This window comes from Papilio machaon, chromosome 19 (genome assembly GCF_912999745.1).
Source record: "Papilio machaon chromosome 19, ilPapMach1.1, whole genome shotgun sequence".
In the NCBI taxonomy this organism is placed as follows: Eukaryota; Metazoa; Arthropoda; class Insecta; order Lepidoptera; family Papilionidae; genus Papilio; species Papilio machaon.
The window spans coordinates 587,269-611,585 of NC_060004.1; the positions used below are offsets into that span (position 1 = coordinate 587,269).

Sequence of the window (24,317 nt, forward strand, 5' to 3'; positions counted from 1 at the left end):
GCGTTACATGATAGAGAAAAGAGATACTACAAGATAGGTGGAGGAAAAGAGAGCGAGAGATCTTAAAACTCGAACACGAGTCTTAAGTCTTTTATTTAATAAATTGTACATTAATTTGCAATTATGTTTCAATAATACAGTTATATTATCTTTATAAAAAAATTGTCATTTGATATCCTATTAAATTGCAAATTTACAATTAAGATAGTTTAGTTGAGAATGAATGGATTCAGTTCCGGATACAGTGAACAATAGACAAAGTGCTTTCAAAACAATAGTCTGTGACTAACAGGTTGCAAAATTTCTCAAGTTATTGTGAATACGTATTTTTCCAATATAATTAATAAAAGCAACAAAGTATTTTTGATATTTATTTATCACACGCTGTTTATAGCTGTCGAGTTTCTAAATATGTGCTGAATCTCCCAGTACAAGCTTCCAGCTTATTTAGAATGGTAACGACAAAGGCGTGCAAAAAAAGATTTCTGCCAAATTTTTATTTTACTTATTAGCTAAAAGTGATCCGTAAAAATATTTGCCTGTACAATAAAAAAAAACTTGAGAGGTGTCAAGGGACACCTGGATTGAACGAAGTTCCTTTTAATTAATTAGTGAAGGAACCAATGTTAATTCTATGCATAAAAAACTTAAGTCTTCACAAGAAGTACATTTTATTTCTATGAATTTTCGTTATATATTGTCACGTCGTTGCCATGGTGATATAAAATGCAAAAAGTGTCGTGACAACTTTTCGTAAGAATTTTTTCCGTCTAGCCCCCTTTCACAACGCGCGATAAGGAACTTCGTTCCAATAATAATTATTATTAATACTAGTTGTCGCCCGCAACTCCGTCCGCGCATAAAAACTTTATAAGTAGCCTATGTGTTCTTCCAGACTATGTTCTACATCTGTGCAAAATTTCATCATGATCCTTTGAGTCGTCCTGCAGATACCTTCTAACAAATATCCATCCATCCATCCAAACATTTGCATTTATAATATAAGTAATATATCACTTTAGTGTATAATTTATAGAAGAGTAGCAATCGTTCAATAAATCTGCTGTCAGTTTTTATTTTTATTTTTTATTTAATAACTAATTTAACAAATGGATGTCGACTGTCGAATAGTGATGTAGCCGTCGAGCTTGACTACCAGTCCATGGCCACATCGATTATCATGACTTACGACCAAGAAATATTATGGCCGTCTAATGCATTGACAAATATTTATGTCGTAGGTATTAAGACACAAAAGTCAGCGATTTTGAATTCTAGCGATGGAATTTAAAAATAAGTTTACGGATTAGAATCTTTTGTAGATAATAATTGTACTTTTTGGCACTTTAATATTTTATTCTAGCGTCTCCGTCTCTGCTTCACATAGTTGGGACATTAATCTTACTTCTTACTAATATTATAAATGCGAATGTTTGTATAGATAGATGGATGGATGTTTTTGAAGGTATCTCCAGAACGGCTGCATGGATCTTCCTGAAATTTAGCACAGATATAGAACATAGTACGAGTAAGAAGAACACAAAGGCTACTAAGTTTTTTTTTAATTTTACTTAATATCACGCGTACTAGTTTTAGATGCCTCATTTCGGTCGCAAACCTAGAAAAACTTATCATTACGGGAAAAATCGAGGGAAAGAGACCCAGAGAGCGCCGCCCTATGCGCTGGACTGACCAATTATGAACCGCACTCGACTCCAGCATACATAATGCCATCCACAGTGCCGAGAACCGCACAGAATGGAGAACCTGCCTTCGCGAGATGGTCAAGAGTAGAGGTCGCGACCATCAGGAGTGAGGAAACGATGCGCAAGGAGAAAGTTTTAGACGACAGCTAGTCTTTAAATAAGATCTTTAACAGAACATCTTTAAGTTCGTTGATATTAACAGTCAAGCACAAGAAATGTCGGTCAAAGACGAACTTCTCAAAGACACGACAAAAACTGATATTTCATATACTATGTGAGAATGATAAATGATTCAATTCAGGCACTTAAATAAACGTGGGTTTCCACTGTAACCCAGATACAGAACATTTAAGTCCTCTCTAGCAATCTCAGTAGAGTTTCATGGATTACTAAACATGTGTGTAATTTTAAAGCAGAAATTAAAAAAAAAACGTAACCTTTCAAACAAACCAATAGTACCTAATATACGCGTACCTTACTAATATTATAAATGCGAATGTTTGGATGGATGGATGTTTATTTGAAGGTATCTCAAGAACGGCTCAACGGATCTCGATGATTGGCATAGATGTAAATCATAGTCTGGAACAACACGTAGGCTAATTATTATGTTTTTTTCTAATTTCGCGCGGACGGCGTCGCGGGCGACAGCTAGTTCATCGATATTCTTGATTGTATGGAAATTAATCATAAATTGACATTAATTTTAACTTGGTCTGTTATCAACTGTGTATTAGAGACCAATACATCATCAATTGTCAAGTGAACAAGTCAATTATACTCGCAATGATGAAAACATTACTTATAATATTTAGCAAGGTTTTATTACAAGTTATAATTAACAAGAGCGTCGGTGGCTCAGGGATTAAGCACTTGACTTGCAATCTGCAGGTCCTGGGTTCGAATCCCGCCATGTACCAATGTGTTTTTCGATTTTCGATTAACATATGTACATTTATCTGAAGTTCTTACGGTGAAGGAAAACATCGTTATGCAACCTGCACATATCTGAGAAGAAATTCAATGACATGTGTGAAGTCAACCCGTACTGGGCCAGCGAGGTTGACTATGGCCTAGTCAACCCTAATTTGGGGTAGGCTCCGAGCCCCTCAGTGGGAAGGTATAGTGAACTGATGAAGATGATTATAATTTACATTTATTTCTGACTAGCTATGCCCGCGTCTTCGTCCGAATGAAATAACATCTTCGGATAGCATTTTAAATTATTTAAGCTACAGTAATTACTTTACTTAATTATAACAAAACATGTTAAACTTACAAAACATTCACCAAAACATCATAGGTATCTTCAGAACGACTTAAGGGATCTTAATGTAATTTGGCATAGATGTAGATCATAGTCTGAGTCTCTTAGGCTACATATTATGTTTTTTTTTTGGAACGAAGTTCCTTATCGCGCGATGTGAAAGGGGGCTAGACGGAAAAATTCTTACGAAAAGTTGTCACGACACTTTTTGCTATAGTAAGTATGTTAACGACGAATGAGCGCTACTTCACCATGGCAACGACGTGACAATATATAACGAAAATTCATAGAAATAAAATGTACTTCTTGTGAAGATTTAAGTTTTTTATTCATAGAATAAACATTGGTTCCTTCACTAATTAATCGAAAGGAACTTCGTTCCATCCGGGTGTCCCTTGACACCTCTCAAGTTTTTTTTTAATTTCCGCGCGGACGGAGTCGCGGGTGACAGCTAGTAGTGATATAAATAAACGAATTTGTGATATTAAAAACTAATCAAGTATGACACAAACAGTGTCAATGAAACACTATCCGGTGGCATTCGACCTCAGAACTGATCAACTCTGACGGCCTCCAAGTCTCACATCGAATATTATAAAGTACCTAGATAATAAAAGACAAAGAAGTGAAATAACTATTTGGCGACTCGTCTGGCGAGTTCATTTCCTTACGAAAAAAAAACGTGGTGACATGGAACGTGTTAAACAAGTTATTAAAAAAACTCGTCTTTAAATTAAAAAAAACATATCATCCCTCTCATTTTCTTAAAAAAAAAAAATAGGTATAACTTCTTTTTGGCAGACTCTAATACATTAGACTACGAAAAATAATGCTTGCTACAATCTGAAAGTCATTAAAAATGTAATAATATCGCTGTAAAGAAGCAAAAACAAAAAAAAAGTTGTATTTATGGTCGACCATCTTGTAACTTTCCCGCGCTTGTAATAAAAATGATCACAATCACGGTACCGCAATGACTTTCGCTAAAGCAAATAAAATAAAATCGAAATTAATGTTCAATGAATAAATATGGCGTCATTATTTATCACGATTGGTGAAATGTTCATTGAAGAAATTCAATAGAAGACGATATGGAACTTTTAAAACAAACAAAAGATTTTTAAATTTATAATGCCCAAGAATTATACTCAGCTGCCTTAATATTAACTTAAGACCTGTCACGTACATTAAAAATGTTTTTTTCACCATAAAGATTTGAAGGGGATTGAACTCTCTTATGCCTTTTTTGTGGACTTTACCTTTTTAACTTAAACGTGGGACCTGTCTTCGTTTAAGGAGATTTTTTTTCATTATATTACACATTGAAATAATGTTTAGAAAAATAAATACACATGAAATTAAACAGCCTTGATAGTACTACATTCACTAACCCACATTAGTGACAGATAAATTTAACTAGAATACTGCTCACTTAAAACGAAGGCTTACGTGGAAATGTAACTTTAATCGAATTATTTATTTTCCTTAATATTTGTTGTTTCAACGTAAAATCCAAACATGATAACCATGATAAATGATAAATTTGGCTCTACGAGGTAATCCTTTGTCTATTACATTGAATTAGCAATTGTTATATCGTTTCCCTCCAAAACTAAAACGCCGCGTGAAATTACTTATTATATTCTCCACCAGAATTACGTATCAATTATTGAAATTATTTAATAGTTTAAAAATATATTTAATTAAAAAAAATCGTCGTAAAGCAAAACATAGCCTTTTTAGTTTATCTGTCAACCGTGACGTTATTTTTTTTAGGCAACGGCTCGCTGGTCGTTCGGCCTTAGAGCCACAGATAATAAAGCATAGAGCGTGTAAAGGCTGAGTAAAGTTGACTTCAGCGTTGCGGCACGGTTACACAACTTACCTAGTGACATACAGCGGCGTTTCCTGCTGCCATGGCGGTCGACGGTCGGGTTACGTGAGGTCCGATTGCGAGATCGAAAACAAGATGAACAAGACATATTAATAAAACTTCATTCAAAAACTTTTTTTCTCTTGATAACATGTTTTTATTTGGTTCATATTTAACAATATTAAATATGTACTTATACAATAAACATATCTTACGTATACATATAAAAAAGGAAGGATACCTTTTTCATCCAAAAAAATTGTTCAATATTTTTGTTCGATTATTTTTTTTTCTTTGATTGCCAATTATCAATTGTGGTTATATGCGTATTCCTTATAATGTATCCGAATCTACGAAGATTGGTATAGTATAATTATATAATTATGATTTATTAGTATCAATTTTCTCGGAGGAAAACAATCTTTTGTATTTTTTATCATAGGACTCAACCTCTTTTTTAGATAATCAATTTTGAAAATAATTATGGTTGAAAAAATTTAGCCAATGTATTTTTTTTTGTATTCAACATCATCTTCATAAGCTCACTATATATCCACACTGAGATGCTCGGAACCTACTCTAAGTTACTAGACTAGGCCATAAACAGCGTTGGCCCAATGCGGGTTGACTTCACCCATTTCATTGAATTTCTATATGTGCAGGTCATCGTCGTACATTATTATTTTCCATCACCGTAAGAATGTCGGATAAATGTACTTAGGTAAATCAAAAAACACATTGGTATATGGCAGGATTCGAACCCAAGATCTGCAGATTGCAAGTCAAAAGCTTAACCCTTCAGCCACCGACGCTCTAAATTCAAACGTTCAATTTTCTTACCTTTTTTTATATTACAAGATGGCAAACGAGCAAGCGGCCACATGAATTCGCCGAAATGGCGAAGCGACCGCTGCCCATAGACATTCGCAATTGCAGATACGTTGCCTACCCCCAATCGACGAAGGAGGAGACGCACAAAAAGAGAATCCGCCTCCCCTTCCCATACTTTCCTTATTAGAAAAGGGGTGGGAAGGGAAATTACTAGAGGACTAACGTAATAGTACATCATAATAATTATTAAATACATTTGAAATACATATAATTTTAATCGATATAAGTCGATTGTCGTGACTTTTATTACAAAATAATTGAGTAATTAACGACTGCTTCAATTCTTTTGTATTACAGGAAACAGTACTAATTATAATTACATTCCAATGGAAGCCATTTTGTAACTGTTCACGGATGATTTGCTAACAGAGTCATAATGCCAGTAACAGTCCGTCATTGACCTGAACAATCTTCTTCTTCTTCTAATATATAAAATTCTCGTGTCACAGTTTTCGTTCCCGTACTCCTCCGAAACGGCTTGACCGATTCTCATGAAATTTTGTGATCATATTCAGTAGGTCTGAGAATCGGCCAACATCTATTTTTCATATCTCCCCCCACCATTTTTTAACTGCGTGTGGACGGAGTCGCGGGCGACAGCTAGTTCGATATAAACATAAATAGTAAGGGCCTTACTATAAAAAACTTATTGTTTCAAATACATTTTAGCTTAAACATACGTCAACCTATTTATATCTTGACTCTCCGGCGCGGATTTTTTATAAATCATGGTTATTAGTTAATTTCGGTGGAAGCCAGTTCGTTATCACCTTTTACTATAACAGAAGAAGATTAGTCATTTTCGTAAGTCTTTATAAAACGTGCAGATGAACGTATTTAACCTCTTTATCAACGACGAAAATATGAATAAAAAAGCAAAAGTTCAAGGTAAAGTTATCAATGTTAATGTTTATCTTCCTAATATTATAAATGCGAAAGTTTTAATGGATGTTTGTTTGAATGTATCTCATGAACCACTTAAAGAATCTTGACGAAATTAGGCACAGATGTAGAATAAATTGTGGAAGAACACATAGGCTACTAATTATTTTTATTTTGAATATCGTGCGGACGGAGTCGCGGGCGATAGCTAGTATTATATAAATGTAAACAGAGGACAGAAATCGTATTGAATTTCTCATAAATGCCTAAATAGATAGTGAATTATTTATACCGAATAATTATGTTGTTTTTCACTGTCCAAGTACTTAATTTTATTGAAATAACGATATTCCAGAATTTTAGTGGATGAATTTCATATATCCTTTCTTAATGCTCGCCTACGTAACTATCTATGTGTAAAATTTCAAATATTACAATTTTCAAATATCTTTGTGGCTCTTTACTTCGTGCGTGTGTAGAACTGTGCAGAACATAGTTTTAAAGTTAAGCGGGATACGGGGGAAAAGCTGCGGAGCGCTGCGATTACCACGGTCCGCCAAGATATATGAAAAGAATTATATTATGTAGGCTCAGTAATTTGGTTTGTCTTCTTTCTTTTAGATTGACACCTGTCTGAATTTTCTCAATAAATAATTTATTTGCACTAAACAACAGTTACTGTTGTTACAGTACAAAAAGAGACTGTTTTTTTTTTGGATAAATGTAAACTAGTACCATCTGTTATTCAAACTTTTGTGAGACATTATCATTAACTTATATAGGAACGGCTAAAACTCTCACGTACTTATATCCGATGTCGTCACCGACTAGTTTCGAGCCTATCGGGGGCCCTTCATCAGGGTGAGTGGGACTGGTATTATTTTACGGACGCGGCCCGTCGATGAGCGCCCGGCTCTCTGTCGGGAGCCGGGATGAAGCCGACGAAGGAATGAAGGGCCCTCGATGGGCTCGAAACTAGTCAGTGCCGACACCGGATATAAGTGCGTGAGTGTTTTAGCCGTTCCTATATGAGTTAGTACCATCTGTTATAAATTCTTCTTTATTTCGTTAGTAGTACACTAGTAACATTATATTACACTAGCTTTTACCCGCGACTCCGTCCGCGCGGAAGAAAAAAAAAAACAAAAGAAAACGGGGTAAAAATGATCCTATGTCCTATTCCTGGTTCTAAGCTACATGCCCACCAATTTTCAGTCAAATCGATTCAGCCGTTCTTGAGTTATAAATGGTGTAACTAACACGACTTTCTTTTATATATTAGGTCCTTACATATGAAATTGGCGTTTTGTATGGGAGGAACAAAAAGTCGAATATTTTTTAATATAATATATTTAATTAATCAAAGTATGAACCATTATTTTCTATGCACTTTTGCCATCTCATAGGTAGTTCATTGATCCCTTTACTAAAAAAAACCAGTCGGACAGGAATCAATAAAATCTTTGAAGGCGATTTGGACTGCCCCATCGGAGTTGAATTTTTTCCCTTGCAAGAAGTTATCCAAATTTCGAAAAAAATGGTAATCTGTTGGAGCAAGGTCCGGGGAGTACGGAGGATGTCTTAGACTTTCCAATTGAAGCTCTTCTAATTTAGTAGCCGTCTGTTGCGCAGTGTGTGGTCTAGCGTTGTCATGAAGCAGCAGTGGCGTGGAGCGATTGACCAGCCTAGATTGTTTAGCCGCTAGCTTTTCCATCATGGATGGCAATTGCTGACAATAGACATCAGCCGTAATAGTCTGGCCAGATTTGAGAAAACTGTAATGAACAATACCGGCACTAGTCCACCAAACGCTTACAAGTAACTTTTTTGGGGTTAATTTTCGCTTGGGGCAGGATTTGGCTGGCTGACCAGGATCCAACCATTGCGCTGAGCACTTCCGATTATCGTAAAGAACCCATTTTTCATCACAGGTAATGATTCGGTTTAAAATACCTTCATTATTGTGCCGGTTTAGTAATGTAACGCAACAGTCGACGCGCGTTTGCCGGTTTGCTTCAGTCAATTCGTGAGGTACCCACCTTTCAAGCTTTTTAATCTTCCCAATTTGCTTCAAGTGAATTAAAACAGTTTTATCACTAACATCGCAGCCTGCAGCTAACTCGGACGTGGTTTGCGATGGATCCGCTTCCACAATAGCCTTCAACTCTTCATTATCAACTTGAGTCTCAGGCCGTCCACAGGGCTTGTTCTGCAGATCGAAATTTCCAGAACGAAAACGTTGGAACCAAAAACGAACTGTGTTTTCTTTTGCAACACGACCGCCATACACATTATTCACCCTTCGAGTCGTTTCCGCAGCACTAGTGCCACGGCGGAACTCGTACTAGTAAATAATGCGATATTTTAAGTTTTCCATTTTGTAAAATGAGTGACGCAAACAGAAAAAAACAGAAGAAAAAAAAACGATTGAATGACGGTCATCGAACCACAAATACATGAGTCTATAGCTGTACAAGTTTGAATTTGGAATTCCTTACCAAAGAGGAGAAATTCGTGATTAAAGTGGCCAGTACGAAAAACGCCAATTTCATATGTAAGGACCTAATATATATAGATGAGCACAATCAATTTCGTTGTTACTTCTTGCGTATCACATTTTACACTCTCATTCGCGTCTAAAACTCTCGTTCTTACTTTTTTATAATACTTTTTTTTTAATTAGGTGAAGGCGTTCTCGATGGCCAGTTGTTACATCAAAAATATAATATACTTAAATAATTTTCCTTGGTATGTTACGTTGGTATTAATGTTTTCTTATTCTTAATTAATCTAATTATAATATATAGTGTTTTATAACTCTTGCGCCTATTTTATTAGCGCCATCTGTTGTTGGAATAATTGACTGACCAACTTTAGTTTCAATAGATAATTGTCGTTTAGTTCTTTCTTCGTTAGAGGTATTATTTATGTTGAGATAAGAGCCATTTTTTTATGTCATAAGGTGGCAAACGAGCAAACAGACACTCAAATACGCCTAAAAACCTTCCTTGGTAATGATGACATTGTGAAATACTTGACCCGGAATAACTTGCGGTGAGTGCCCGTGCAGCCACCGGTCACTGCACTTTCCCTGTCACTTAATGTGATGCTAAAATTAATATAACCGTTGTATTCTACTGCCGAAAAAAAAAATACTCGTAGACAACTGTTATCTTAAATATTATAATAACAAGCTATGTTTCTTTGATAACTTTTTGAAATAAATTAAGTCTCTTTTAAACACTTTTATAAATTAACTAGCTGTCGCCCGCGACTCCGTCCGCGCGTAATTAAAAAATGAATATGCTCACAAAATTTCATGAGAATCGGTCAAGCCGTTTCGGAGGAGTACGGGAACGAAAACTGTGACACGAGAATTTTATATATTAGACAAGTAGACACTCGCGACTACTAAAAAAAAAACTAAATAAGCAGCTTTTGTGTTCTTCCAGACTATGCTCTACAACTCTACATCCATCTGTCAGATTACATGGAGATCCGTTGAGTTGGAGATACTTTCTAACAAATACTTATCCTTCCATCCATCCATTTAACATTCGCATTTATAATATTAGTAAAATTACCAATTAAATTACTTAATTACGAATTTAAATTTCATAAATTTTAAATTATTCAAAGGTCAAGACACAATCATGGAACTTATTCACACAGTTTCGTATTATACCAGTTGATGAAGCTATAAATATAACAAGTTTTATATCTCTAGATTATAACACAATACATGAAATAAATACATATATGCTAAACTGGAAAATTTCTACTTCACACTAATTTTCCAAGCTATTGCAAAGAAATCGCAAATATGGTCGATTTGCGAACTAATTACAAATCAATACATAGTATAAAACAAAGTCGCTTTCGCTGTATGTCCGTATGTATGCTTAGATCTTTAAAACTACGCAACGGATTTTGACGCGGTTTTTTTTTAATAGATAGAGTGATTCTTAAGGAAGGTTTGTATGTATAATAAATGCATAATATAGTAGAGAAACACTGATAAATTTAAAGGTTTCTAATGTGAACGCTGTGAACGTTGTGTATAAGGACATTCTGTAGTAGGTATATTTTGCATTGCACCCGTGCGAAGCCGGGGCGGGTCGCTAGTTAATAAGAAAACAACAAATAAGTTACCTGTTTACAAATGAAACTCCGAGAAATGAATTTCATGGTATTTCACTGTTCCTGATCAAAATAAACGAGTTAATCAATCTGTTTCGCCAGAAATATAACCCTTAGATGTCCCCTGTGAACCCTGTCAAATATTTAACATCTATATATATATAAAAGAAAGTCGTGTTAGTTACACTATTTATAACTCAAGAATGGCTGAATCGATTTGACTGAAAATTGGTGGGCAGGTAGCTTAGAACCAGGAAACCGACATAGGATAATTTTTACCCCGTTTTCTATTTTTTATTCCGCGCGGACGGAGTCGCGGGTAAAAGCTAGTAGTGTATATAATGTCAATTGAATATCATCGGTACTATTACATATAAAAGTGTTATAATTTTTTAAAATAAATCTTTTAAATACGTGAGCAATAACATAATAAGCAATTCTTTAAAATGACTAACTTAAATCTAATATATAAAATTCTCGTGTCACAGTTTTCGTTCCCGTACTCCTGCGAAACGGCTTGACCGATTCTCATGAAATTTTGTGAGCATATTCAGTAGGTCTGAAAATCGGCCAACATCTATTTTTCATAACCCCCCCCCCCATTTTTTAACTGCGCGCGGACGGAGTCGCGGGCGACAGCTAGTAATCTATGTAATTAAAATTATTATCGACGTGATTGTAAAAAATTACAAAGATGTTATAATTTTCATATGGGGAATACTTTGACATCTATTACCCCTGGAGGGTAAGGGGAAATAGATGGAAATACCTAAACAAACTTTCGTACATTGTTATGATGTTGGAAAAGGTTTTTCCCCTAAAAACTTAAAATAAATGGTTACTTTTAAGTTTTTATCGTTAGTTAATTTGTCTTTGACATGCAGGATTCGACTTGTCAAAAAAGTAAAATAATTTATTGTACACTGTTGTCACCAGTTAAGGAAATTGCGCACAAAGTACTTTGGCAAAACTAAAAACGTTTGTTTATGTATAAATCTTTCGAAAAGCTAATGGTATTTTTCCTTTATCCATAAGAAACGTCTTTTGTTTTTTTTTTTTATACTGGTATATGTTTACTTTGATGATTTAAATGCGAAAATATCTCCATCTGTTTGTTTGTCGTAATGTCACGCCAAAACTAATGAACCGATTTAAATGAAATTTGCCTAAATAATAGATTCTGTGAAAGGACATGGTCTACTTTTTAATTCGAAATAGAGTTTATGTTAATGTTTAAAAGATTGCAAAAATAGGCAAAAAAATTAGAGCTGTTTTAGTAGCATTATAAAATGCTAATCAAAAACACTATTCCACGCGAACGAAGTCGCGTGATCAGCTAGTAGAATAATAAGTCAAAATGACAAAAAGTAATGTATTTTTAAATAACACGTAGCTACAGCTCAGGGGTCATCAATGACGTCTATGATTATTTGTAAATCGTCAAATATAATAAGACTTTATTACTTATGTTTTAAAGTTCAAAATGGTTTGAAATTGAAAGTAACGGTGTAACATTTCAATGAGTTTTGTGTTTACCAAATGAACATAATAAGAAAAAAGAATCAATCAACTGTTAATATTTTAGGGTACCGTTTTCTCTAACTTGTGAAAACCGAAACCATAAATGGTATCAAAGGTGCTCAACCCACAGCGCCACTGACCTTCTTATGTGTCTGAAATACAACAAGAATAACTTATAATTAGGTAAATGAGTCGTCCGCAGCCATTTCTATTTTCTACGTTGCAGTTATCAGGCAAAAAAATTCCACGTGCATTTTCCCGATATCAAAGGAAGCGTGTGTTCAGTCATTCGGAGTAACATGAAGCATACATACATCCATCCAAACTTTAGTATTTATAGATTAGATGTTATATTATCTGTCTTGTGATTTATAAATCAACTAAAAAGCCAGTTCGAATTTCGTTAGCGCAGAATAAAAAAAAAACTTTATATGTAGACTAAGTGTTCTTTCAGACTATGTTAAACTTTTAAGTAAATTTCATCGAGATACGTTGAACCGTTCTGGAATATTTTCAACCAAAATGTGTAGATGGATGGATGGATGGATGATCCATCCATCTATACATTCGCATTTATAAATTAATATGTATATATTCTATTGCTTATATTTAAATAAATTTTCGGTCATAGTACCCAATTCATCGAACTGAAGACTCTTACAACGAGAGAATAAAAAACTTAACGTAAAATTAACGGAACCCAGCAACAAAAATGGCACACACTTGACATCCATTCTCATTTAAGTGGCGGCTGTTTTTTTGTTCAACTTTAACTATCACGTTTATTGAACCCTAACGTTCTGCACTCACACTCACACTCAGTCGTTTAAAGTATAGTAAAGTTAAGCGTAGATTTAGCAACAGAAATCTATATTTAGTGTAGAGAATTCGCAGTTAGAAGTCACACGATATGTTTTATGTGAGAATACTGACGTATTTTAATATGTTTTAAACCAGATAATCATAAAATTAGTTCATGTATTATTCATTTTTTTTACAGTAGTACATATATTTCTTTTTATGTTTCCTTCCCTATTTTTTGTCGTTTTAATAACATCTTATGTTTCATTGTGTTGAATTTTCTCATTATTGTTATTGGCACATATCATACATATAATTAAAAAAACATTTTTACACGACTATTGCGATACTTTTATACAGGATGTCCCGAATTCACATGTATAAGCTAACCGAATTTGATCCGATCCCGAATTCGCCCCCTACCAAGGGGCTCCCCTAGCCGGGTCGTGGATAAACTAACGTAGATGCCACGGCCCGGTCAGGCGAAGGAGAACACCGCGAGGTTTAGTGGGTAGTCCGGCCTTATAAGGCCGGGAGTCCCACACGAATCCGTCCCTGCTGCCCCCGCAGCAAGGACCGCGAAGTGCGTAAATGCATTCCCCGCGTCAACAAAAAAAAAATCCTGAATTCGTAGTACATATAAAACATAATAAATACGTACGTACATACATACAAACGTACATAACGTTAGTCTTTATTTTGACAGAGAGAACGAATAAGATAAAAATACTTTTTTACAGGTTATTTAGCTAATCACGGTTAGACCACAGATTCTTTGGATAAATAAAATTTCTATCTTGATTTGTTTAGTTTGAACGCTGAAAATTGTTGCACCTTTATGTAGTATAAAATCTAGTAAACATTTTAACATTTTACTCCACGTGTTTGGAGTCAATCATAGTTTTTAAATTAATCAGGGAGCTTAAATATTAGATACCTAGTTATATTAGTTATCTAGTAACACTAGTTTATCATTTAAAAGAACAATATCCAGAGTCGATAGTTTCAGTGGTCACAGTAGTTCATCTTTTGTTACATGACTTTCTACACTGCACTCAATTTGGGACGTCAAATCCCCACCGCTACATACAGAACTGTTAAACTTTCAGATCTTTTGAAGTTTACTGTGCATTTCCACTATCATGACACTTGTATACAAACATACCCATCACTCTTGTTCTCTTTGGAAAAAAGAGATAGCAACTTTTAAAGCAAGCTTACGCTTAAGCAAGTTTAACGGCCGTGGAATTTCACGGTAACATTGATCTTAGTTAGTCGACCATAATTTTGTTACGTCTTTATTATTGATAGTTTTGGCATCACTCGTTATTGAGGTCAGTGATTAGTCATAGAGTAAAATGCTTATAGAGCATAGACGTAGATTAATTGCTCTTTTTTTAATTTTATTTAACCTAAAACTTTTTGCTTAGTATGTTATTACCAGGCTATACTAGGCTTAGTGTGGTGAGCAATTATTTTGTCGTATTATCTTGGCATCTTCTATATATATAAAAGAAAGTCGTGTTAGTTACACTATTTATAAGTCAAGATCGGTCGAACTGATTTAGCTGAAAATTGATGGGGAGGTAGCTTAGAACTAGGAGACGGACATAGGAACTTTTTTTATCTTGTGTGCATTTGTTTTATTCCGCGTGGACGGAGTCGCGGGTAAAAGCTAGTAACATATGTCAAATTATTATTAAAAATCGTACGTTTAATATTTTGTATAAGACTTTAATTTCAACGTATATTATAACACACGTCTTGTAACATTCTGTTTATTTCTGGGAAAATAAATTCTTACAATAGCTTTTATTTTTTATAGGTCAAACAAACATAGCGAGAGTTTACATCCCTCAATTAGAACAGTGAAGTCTGCAACTTATGACACATTTTTTCAATTCCTGTATACCATAAATAACATTTTAAAAATCAATATTCAAATTATAGATAAAAAGCAGAAGCAAATAAGGTTTTCAAAGACAAAAAAATGCTTACTTATATAAAAAATAGTCTGTATAAATTAGTATGTAAGCATGTTTAATTGCTGTCTTTCTGCAGCCGACTCCTTGTACAATTTTATAAAAAAGACAAATTACCTTACAACATATTTATCGTAATTTTAATGCCCTTAAAGAACAAGAATCAACATTGTTTATAAACATCATCTCAAGAAATAGTAATAAAATGTATTGAGTGACATTTTTCATTACCATAAAATAATGCGACTTTGCGGTTTTCCCGCATAAATTTATTGATGATACAGCACAATGTTTCAAAATAGCCGTTCATATAATAATTTCTAGGAAATTTTTGTCATTTTTTTAAGTCCATACATAGATATTCATATTCAATTTATTACAGGCAAAATGATTAACGAACCTTATATATTTTTAAAACGTTTCAACCTCTACCACATTAAAGAGGTTATAATATCTCATAGTAAATACGATAACAACAGTCAAACAAACACTCGAATAGATGATTTAACGACTATGGTATAAAATTAAATCATCTCTATTTCTTATAAACGTAGAGGAAATAAATAGCTTATCAAATTACACAGTTTTAGATAATATTTCAAATAATAAACGTGTTAAATTATTATAAATCACATGAACAAATATACGATCATACGAAAAGAACTATTAATCTTAAAATAAATATTTAAAGTAATAAATCAAAAGAATCTTTTAAAATATAAAACCGTTAAGAGCCATTTTTTATTATAACTCTGTTCAAACAAATAATATTGCAACATCGCGCGACCGAATAGGATTAGAATTCTTATTTAATTTCTTCTCATTCTTTCGTTATGTTGCAAAATTCGACACGACTTAAGTATGTCGATGAAATATTGACACTATCGACATCGGCCGAAGGCGCGCGTCACTAGTCTCAGATGTGTTGAATTGGAACACCTTGTACAAATGTGCTTACTAATATTATAAATGCAAAAGTTAAGATGAATGTATAAATGTGTGTTTGAATTTATCTCCAGAATGGCTCAATGGATCTTAATGAAATTTGGCACAGATGTAGAACATAGTTTGGAAAAACACACAGGCTTATTACGTTTTTATTTTTAATTCTGCGGACAACAGCTAGTATTATATACAAGAAATCAAGAAGACAGACTGTTATTAATAAAATAAAATACATTGTTGTATTACTTCGGTCCTGCTATTAATTTATACCTAAGACACTCCGGGGATACTCGTCGAAGTTTCATCAGCCGTTTATATTGTGGTCATAATATAATGTATACAGATGCTGTTCTAAGTCAGGCAAAAACACAAGTTACATATGCTTTCTATAGCCTATCTTGTGTATATAATTATAGTAAGTACATAATATAGAAAGTTATATCACGATAAATAAATATACTTGAAGGTTTAATGACGTTGATCATTTGCAAGGTCATAACAAAGGTCAATGGACCGAGCTGCTTTCCCTCTCATGTACGACCGTTAATAAGGCATATTATAGACTGACATTTCGCCCTGCACAGGTGGTCAGACATATGTCCGTGACCCAGTGGGGTAGGCAGTATAATCAACTTATTTCAATCAATTTAACGAAAAATCAAAAATGCATTATCATTAACTGTCGAACCTGGATAAGCGAGAGTCCAAGGGATCGTTATTTTCTCGCTTCTAGAGGTTTGTCTCTAACCAAAGTTTATCGCTTGTGGAGGTCGTACGTCGGGATGTATTCAAGTGCACGTCGCAGATTATATGTTTGTATGTATGTACTCATACAACATTCCGATTCTTGTTGTCAATGGGACAGAATTTCTTTTTTATTTTATGTTTTGGCATTTTATGACTTATACATGTTGCTGTAAAGTAAATATTTGCTTGGCAGAGTTTAAATTAAAAACAGTGGAAGATCTGACAAAGATTCAGCGTTTAATAAATTTGATAGTTTTTTTTTATCTGATGACTTTGAGTTCAACTGTTTTAATTAAAGGAATTTGTTTCTGATGCCAAAATGTTTTAAACGTAGATTTTGTTCTTAGAAACCCACAGTAAGTAGATATGATATGAATTAAGTTATTCTAATAAAAAGGTTAACTATTCACAAATTGCACATTTTCGTTATAATTCTTTAATTAATTTTATCTAATTTGATATCCGTCTACGTAATTTTTGCGTTTAAAAAGAAATATGCACGTCATGTGCAAATTTACATTTACGAGTAATTGCTATATTATTTAATATTTAGTTTAACTATATTATTACAAAGAGCAAAGATTTAATTGCTTGTTTGCATTGAATAGACTCTGTAGTAATAATAAATAATAAGTACAGAACTGAATAATAAACTGAGTAATAATAAATAATAAGTACAGAACTGAATTGAAAAATTATTTTACTGTTGGGATGTTACACTGTCTCCGGGTGACATAGGCTTTTTTATTTAATAGATTTTTTAATTAAGCGACGACGAAGTCGCAAGCAACTGTTAGTTATAAATATTACTCATATTCAGACTTACAGAGCTTTTTTTGTAGATAAGTTTAAATAAATCCGTGCAGATTTCTGTTTACAAAATAATTAATTCGTTGTTGCAAATTTATTTTCAATATTTTAAAGCTTCACTTGAACGCACATTTAGATAACTTTCCAAGGTACAAGTGCAAAGTGAAGAAAGTAATAGATTGTATTACTGAATGTCACACAAGTTATTTAGGCCGTCACTCCACAGTCGTACTTTCTTTTATCAATCAAAAAATGTCTAGGTCATGTAGTGAGATGACTTGCACTTTAACTCGCTACTTTCTGTGTAGGTTTTGAGACGACATTTATTTAACCGACTACCAAAAGATTTATCAAAACGACTATATGTTTTTTTTAATCAAAATTCAATTGATGGAATGATGAAAAACGGAAAGCCACTTACTGACCTACTACATCTGATCAAGTAGTTGTGGGTTAGAATCATAAACCATATTCTAACACAAGCTTAGAGCTTACAAGTAATATTTAAAATAAAAACTATTAAATTCAGTATTTTCGATTAAATACCGACTGGTTACCGATTCATATTGGTTACAGACTACACTGTTTTCATGTTGTTATATTAAATTGTTTAAACATTCGTGAGACTTAATAATAAATTAATTAAAAAGGGCTTAACTCACGGCACCGACTAGTTTAGGACCCGTCGGGGGTCCATCTTCAGGGCGAGTGTTTATTTTGAAGACTTCGCGGTCGCGTCGCGTCCTGCGCTTGGTTGGTGTTACATTCGTCTATATCAGCAAGATTTCACTGTGGAATCCTACTTTAACATCCGTATACTCATAATGTAATACTAAAAAAACTTGAGAGGTGTCAAGGGACACCCGGATGGAACGAAGTTCCTATGAATTTTCGTTATATATTGTCACGTCGTTGCCATAGTTACTATAGCAAAAAGTGTCGTGACAACTTTTCGTAAGATTTTTTTCCGTCTAGCCCCCTTTCACAACGCGCGATAAGGAACTTCGTTCCAATAATAACAAAGCAAATTAAGATAAGTTTATGACAACATTTTTTTTAATAATTATGTAATCTAAACATAATAATTTTCAAAATACATATTGTTTTTGCATTTATTAATATTATCAAAGAAATTATAGTAATAACCGTAGTCGATAAAAAAGGCGTTGCAATTTTTACAGCTTAGTAATTATAATAAATGTGTAATTATTAATAATTAAGTTTTACAGCGATTTGTAAGAGAATAAAATGCACCTTCCATGAGCGTGTCGTTATTAGGTTATAATACAATATAATGATACGTTTTGTATTGTTTTTTATAGTCAATTAAACTAGCTAGACATTTTTTTACAATAAAAATGACTACAATTGACGTAAAAAATAATAACCTTACATTGTTTTTAATTAAAACAAATATAATTTTTTTTGTCAGCCGTCCGCTTGTAGATGTGTTTCTTTTTATATCGCGTTTTGTAACAAATTTCACGCTCGTAAAAATATTTTTAATTAACAATTAACTCGCACTGATAGTAATTATAAACTTTTTCTAAAAATAAAACTTATTTTTTAATTTATTACTACTTGTTACGAAATTATTATTTAACTTTCATGGTCCATAGTTTTGTTTTTTTATTTCGTTGAATTGAATTTTACAATTAACTTTTATATAATCATATAACTATAATACATATGTACAACGATCGGAATGTAACCAGCACATTTTTTTTAATGATGTAAGGTTGCAGACGATCATGCGGCCACCTGAATTCTCTTAAAATCGTTGCCCATAGACATACAGACTAAGCAGGGGACACACAGAAAGAGGATATGTTCTATTCCTATGTGACCCATCCTACTGAATCCAGTTTTCCTCAATTTGACCTAGTACACGTACAATTATCAGACGATATGCGGAATTACTTCCACTTCATGCCTGTCCTCTGAGTGGTCGTAGTAATACACCGCTCGATCCCTGCCTTGCAGCATTCAGATCGTCAGATATTTAAAAGCAGACGTTTATAACTGAACTTGAGGTTTATGTACTTCAACAATGTATCCGTTTACAGTCTGATGACTCTGTCCAAGCGGAATTAAAAAAAAACGTCATAAGTAGCATATGTGTTCTTCCAGACTATGTTCTATATCTGTGCCAAATTTCGTCAAGATCCGTTGAGCCGTTTCGGAGATACCTTCAAACAAACATCCATACATCTAAACATTCGCATTTATAATATTAGTAAGATAGCCCAGTAGTATAAGAAAGGATGAAATTGGAATGCAGTGAGACTCGTATTAATTAATATTATCATTTGTAGGTATATGTCTTTCATAAAACATATACTACAATATGTATTATAACAAGTGTCACAACAGTGGAATTCTACCGTTGCACAACATCTAACAACATAAGGAAGTGAACGTTTGTTATAGCTGGCAACATTGTTATTAGGGTTGTCAATACAAGGTAAATTAAGGTTAGTCTTTTTTATTAAAACTAATTGGCAATTTTTTTTATTTCCCATCCACTATTCTTCTTAAAGAAAAAAAAAACATAAGTAATTTAAATTTATATAATTCTTCCAATAGTTTATTACAAGAAGTATTTGTTTGTATTTTTTCAATAGCTGTTTAACTGTAGTTTATTGTAAAATCAACGCACCAAATAAAATTATTAGGAAGTCGGTGTTGCCTCATTTAAATATTTTGCGTAAAGTCGAAGGATGTTGGCAGGAACTACAAATGTTGGTAAAGAAATTACAAAGGTAATTTTGATGATTAACGATTTAATGCAAGATTTCTCATGTTTTCATGTATAACTTCCTATGACACTAGCTGTTAAGGCAAGCTTTCATGGTGTTACGATAGCTTTGTATATCTAATTACCGGTCGCAAGTGACTAAGTCAACGCAGATATAAAAAACTAACGTATATGCATGCATTAGCTATCTTCCCGACAATGTCACGTCAAATTATTACCATCTATTTTCTGACAGATGAAAAAAAATTGACATTTCCAACATCGTATTTATAATCTCAAATAAAGTGACTATAGGACTCGACTACATCTGACAACATTATTGTTGTCTCTGTCTTGTCTAATAGAATGAAAGGGATGGCATTATACAATTAACACAGTCGAAACCCAAAGGTAAATAATACTAATATTATAAATGCGAATGTTTAGATAGATGGATGGATGGATAGATGTTTGAAGGTATCTCCGGAGCGGCTCAACGGATCTTAAAGAAATTTGGCATAGATATAGAACATATTCTAGAAGAACACATAGGCTATTTATTAAGTTTTTATTTAATTCCGCGCATACAGAGTCGCGGGCGACAGCTAGTTGAATATATTTTTAATATTAAATTTATATATAAATATTATGATAAATATTTTTGATCTTTAGTAAAATTAAGTTCTCAAAATCTAGTTGTTCTGTGTTATGTTAACCCTAGCTTTAGATATTAAATTCTTCGTAGCGTCGCCATTAACAACTCCAGTTGGTTAGATAAATAAATCGAATAAAACGTGTTGTATAAATTGGAATCTATTAATGTATAAATTTAATAAACATCTAGAATGACTTAATCTTACTAATATAAATGCGAATGTATGGATGGATGTTTATTAAAAGGTATCGCCAGAACGGCTGCATTTATCTAGCTGAATTTTGGCACAGATGTAGAACATAGTCTGGAAAAACACATCGATTACTAATTTTTTTTTTTCATTCAGCGCGGACAGATTTGTGGGCGACACCTAGTTATGAATGTTTTTTACTTTAAGACGATATTAAAATAGACAAAGGATGCTTTAGACTTTAGTCCAACATCTTATGATTCAATTTGCCTTATCTAATAGAAAAATCATAATAAAACATATAAAATAAAACAATTTTTAACTCAAAATAAATCATATCCAACATTTAACTTGCTAATAAAACTATAAATAACAAAACTGCCGAAAACACAATAATTAATTTAATTACAATTTAAAAAAAAACTTTTTTACGTCTAAAGACTTCTTTTCGATTTTAACCTTCAAAACGCCACTCGATTGATGACGGCTACCATTTTGGTATAAATATAGTTGTGGTATTTCATTAATATTCTGAGATGTCCCAACCGGGGCCCGCACAACCCGCGGCGAGCAACGTTTGCGATGGACCAACTGGGTCAGGGACGCATCTCAGACGGTCTCCGCGACATTATATTAACCCTTTCAAAGCTTAAGGTCGTTAATACAGATACAGCAATGAAAGTACTCGTATTTGCTACTAACATTATTTATTCAAATTAATTATTTATCTACATAGATTAGTCAAAAATTCGTAAGATGTTTAAAAACTAATTCAGATGGCCATAGTAATATTTATTTTCTGTCTGTCTGTATGTAACTGTCAATATGGAAATGTTCGGATAACACCACAAGTTATACGAGATCGCTTTTCGGACTTGTTGCTTAATGCATCAGGGAAATTCAACCTTATACGATACTAGGAACGTCAATGGCGCAGTGGTTAATCACAGGACATGTTATCTACAATTCCGGGTTCACCCCCCTTGCCTCAATGTGGTTTCGGTTCTCGTATGTGCTTATCCTACGTTCTTACGATGAAGGAAAAAATTGTATTACGACCTACACACATATTCGTGAAGAAATTCAAACATGTGTGTGAAATGAATCCGCATCACAAGGCAATACTTGATTTCAATTAGATTTGTTGCCACGTGCATCTAATTATCCGGTTAGGAGGACCAACTCGCTTCCAACCGGTCACGTTTAAAGAGTGCGTGTTTAAAGATCCTATGACTTGTTAGATTTTAATAATTACTTATTAAATCGATAATTGTTAACAAATTGCTATAAATATATAGTTAGATATGACAATTTAAGTAGTCACCAATTTGTAACAAAGTTGTTACTATGAAGAGTAAATAATACAATTTTGTATTAGGTTCTTCGTACACAGCACAAAGTTGAATCGTCGACGCGAGTTGTCTATTTATTGGAACGAAGTTCCTTATTGCGCGTTGTGAAAACGCGGGGGCTAAGCGGAAAAAATTCTTACGAAAAGTTGTCACGACACTTTTTGCTATAGTAAGTATGTTAACGACGAATGAGCGCTACTTCACCATGGCAACGACGTGACAATATATAACGAAAATTCATAGAAATAAAATGTACTTCTTGTGAAGACTGAAGTTTTTTATTTATAGAATAAACATTGGTTCCTTCACTAATTAATCGAAAGGAACTTCGTTCCATCCGGGTGTCCCTTGACACCTCTCAAGTTTTTTTTATTTATTTATTTATTAAAGAGGTACACCAATTGCATGTTCAACAAGCACGAACAGGTACAAATAACACACAGACAATAAAAACAGAGGAACATACAGATAATAGGCGTACACAGCATTCAATCAGTACAGGCATAGCGACTATATGTCAACAGATTTGATGCTCCATCCTAAAAATTGCAGCGACTTTTTTCAAGACCATCTTGACAAAAAGATTGGGAGTGAACGTCTTTGGCGATGACAGAAATGTCGGCGACGCGTGCTGTGTACAAACCTCTGTGTGTATTACGTAAGTCGCTTGGCGACTAAAATTACTGGATTCCGAAGATTTACGTTGCCATGTGTACGAAGGGCTTTAAGACGACATCTTTCTTTTTAAGCGTTTCAAATGAAAATATAGCATAATTTACGTACATCTGTAATGAAAGTATGTATTAAAGTCTGTCGTTTATTTTGCTTATTCGTACATTAAGTAATCATACCAAATTCAATGATTTGTATTTTGTATTGATCATGTCAAAGTAAATACATAATTGTATATTTGGAACGTTAATTGTCAATTAATTGATTAAACGTAAAATTATAAGATAAAATTATTTACCTAAGAACTGATTCGACGAGATATTTCGACTTATGAACTGATGTTATAACAAAGCTAACTTAAAAAATCTTATTGCAGATACACCCATCGACTCATACGAATGCGACTTCAAAGAGCCTTAAAGTTAAAATAAAGAAGAGAAGAGAAGAAGCATGGGGTACAAGCAGTACCTGGCGGTAGGCCAGTCGGCGCGGAACAGGCTGTTCGGCCTCGCGCCGCGCATCTCCGGCGACAAGCGCACTCTGCCACTGAACATGATGATATCCCAACAAGGCAAAATAAATCATGGTAAGTGTTATTTAAGGGTTAAAAAACGAGTACAGTGTAATCTCACTAATCCGGCACTATAAAAGACCGGAGGGTGCCGGATTATTGGAATGTTGGATTACGTATACTGAAAAAGTCATCGGTAATAAATAAAATAAAGCATTTCATAGAGAGAATAAATGTATGTAATGTATTATGGAACAATTAAATTAACATGTAGGTACATATGTAATTAACTAGTTTTGAAATAATCACAGGCACCAAAGCGCACAGGTATAGAGGGGAAAGGGAGGCGTGGGTGGAGGGTGCCGGATTATTGGACGTGTCGATCTATCGAAGTGCCGGATTAGTGAGATTATACTGTATTTAAATAACCTTTGTGACACCATAAAATCATTACCACGCTTTGACAATGTTAACATGATAGAGTACACAAACAAGGTTAACACGTTTAGAAAACAATCTCTTTTATACAACCAATACATTTCTTAACAACTTTCATAACTATAATGGCAGCTCCACATTAGTACCGTGAAACCCCGTGAACAAGCGTGAATGTGAATGTGGATGATTTTCGCGTT

At 33.7% G+C, this 24,317-nt stretch overlaps 1 protein-coding gene across 1 annotated transcript in view; it reads left to right on the top strand.

The window, feature by feature from the left end:
* The window catches only part of LOC106708357 (scavenger receptor class B member 1), a 66,289-nt gene that overhangs the window by 631 nt on the left and 41,341 nt on the right, over window positions 1-24,317 (top strand). Inside the window, exon 2 of the mRNA XM_045682372.1 lies at window positions 23,548-23,757. Coding sequence (XP_045538328.1) covers window positions 23,622-23,757 — 136 coding nt within the window. The 5' untranslated portion in view covers window positions 23,548-23,621. The remainder of the gene's footprint in view (window positions 1-23,547; window positions 23,758-24,317) is intronic.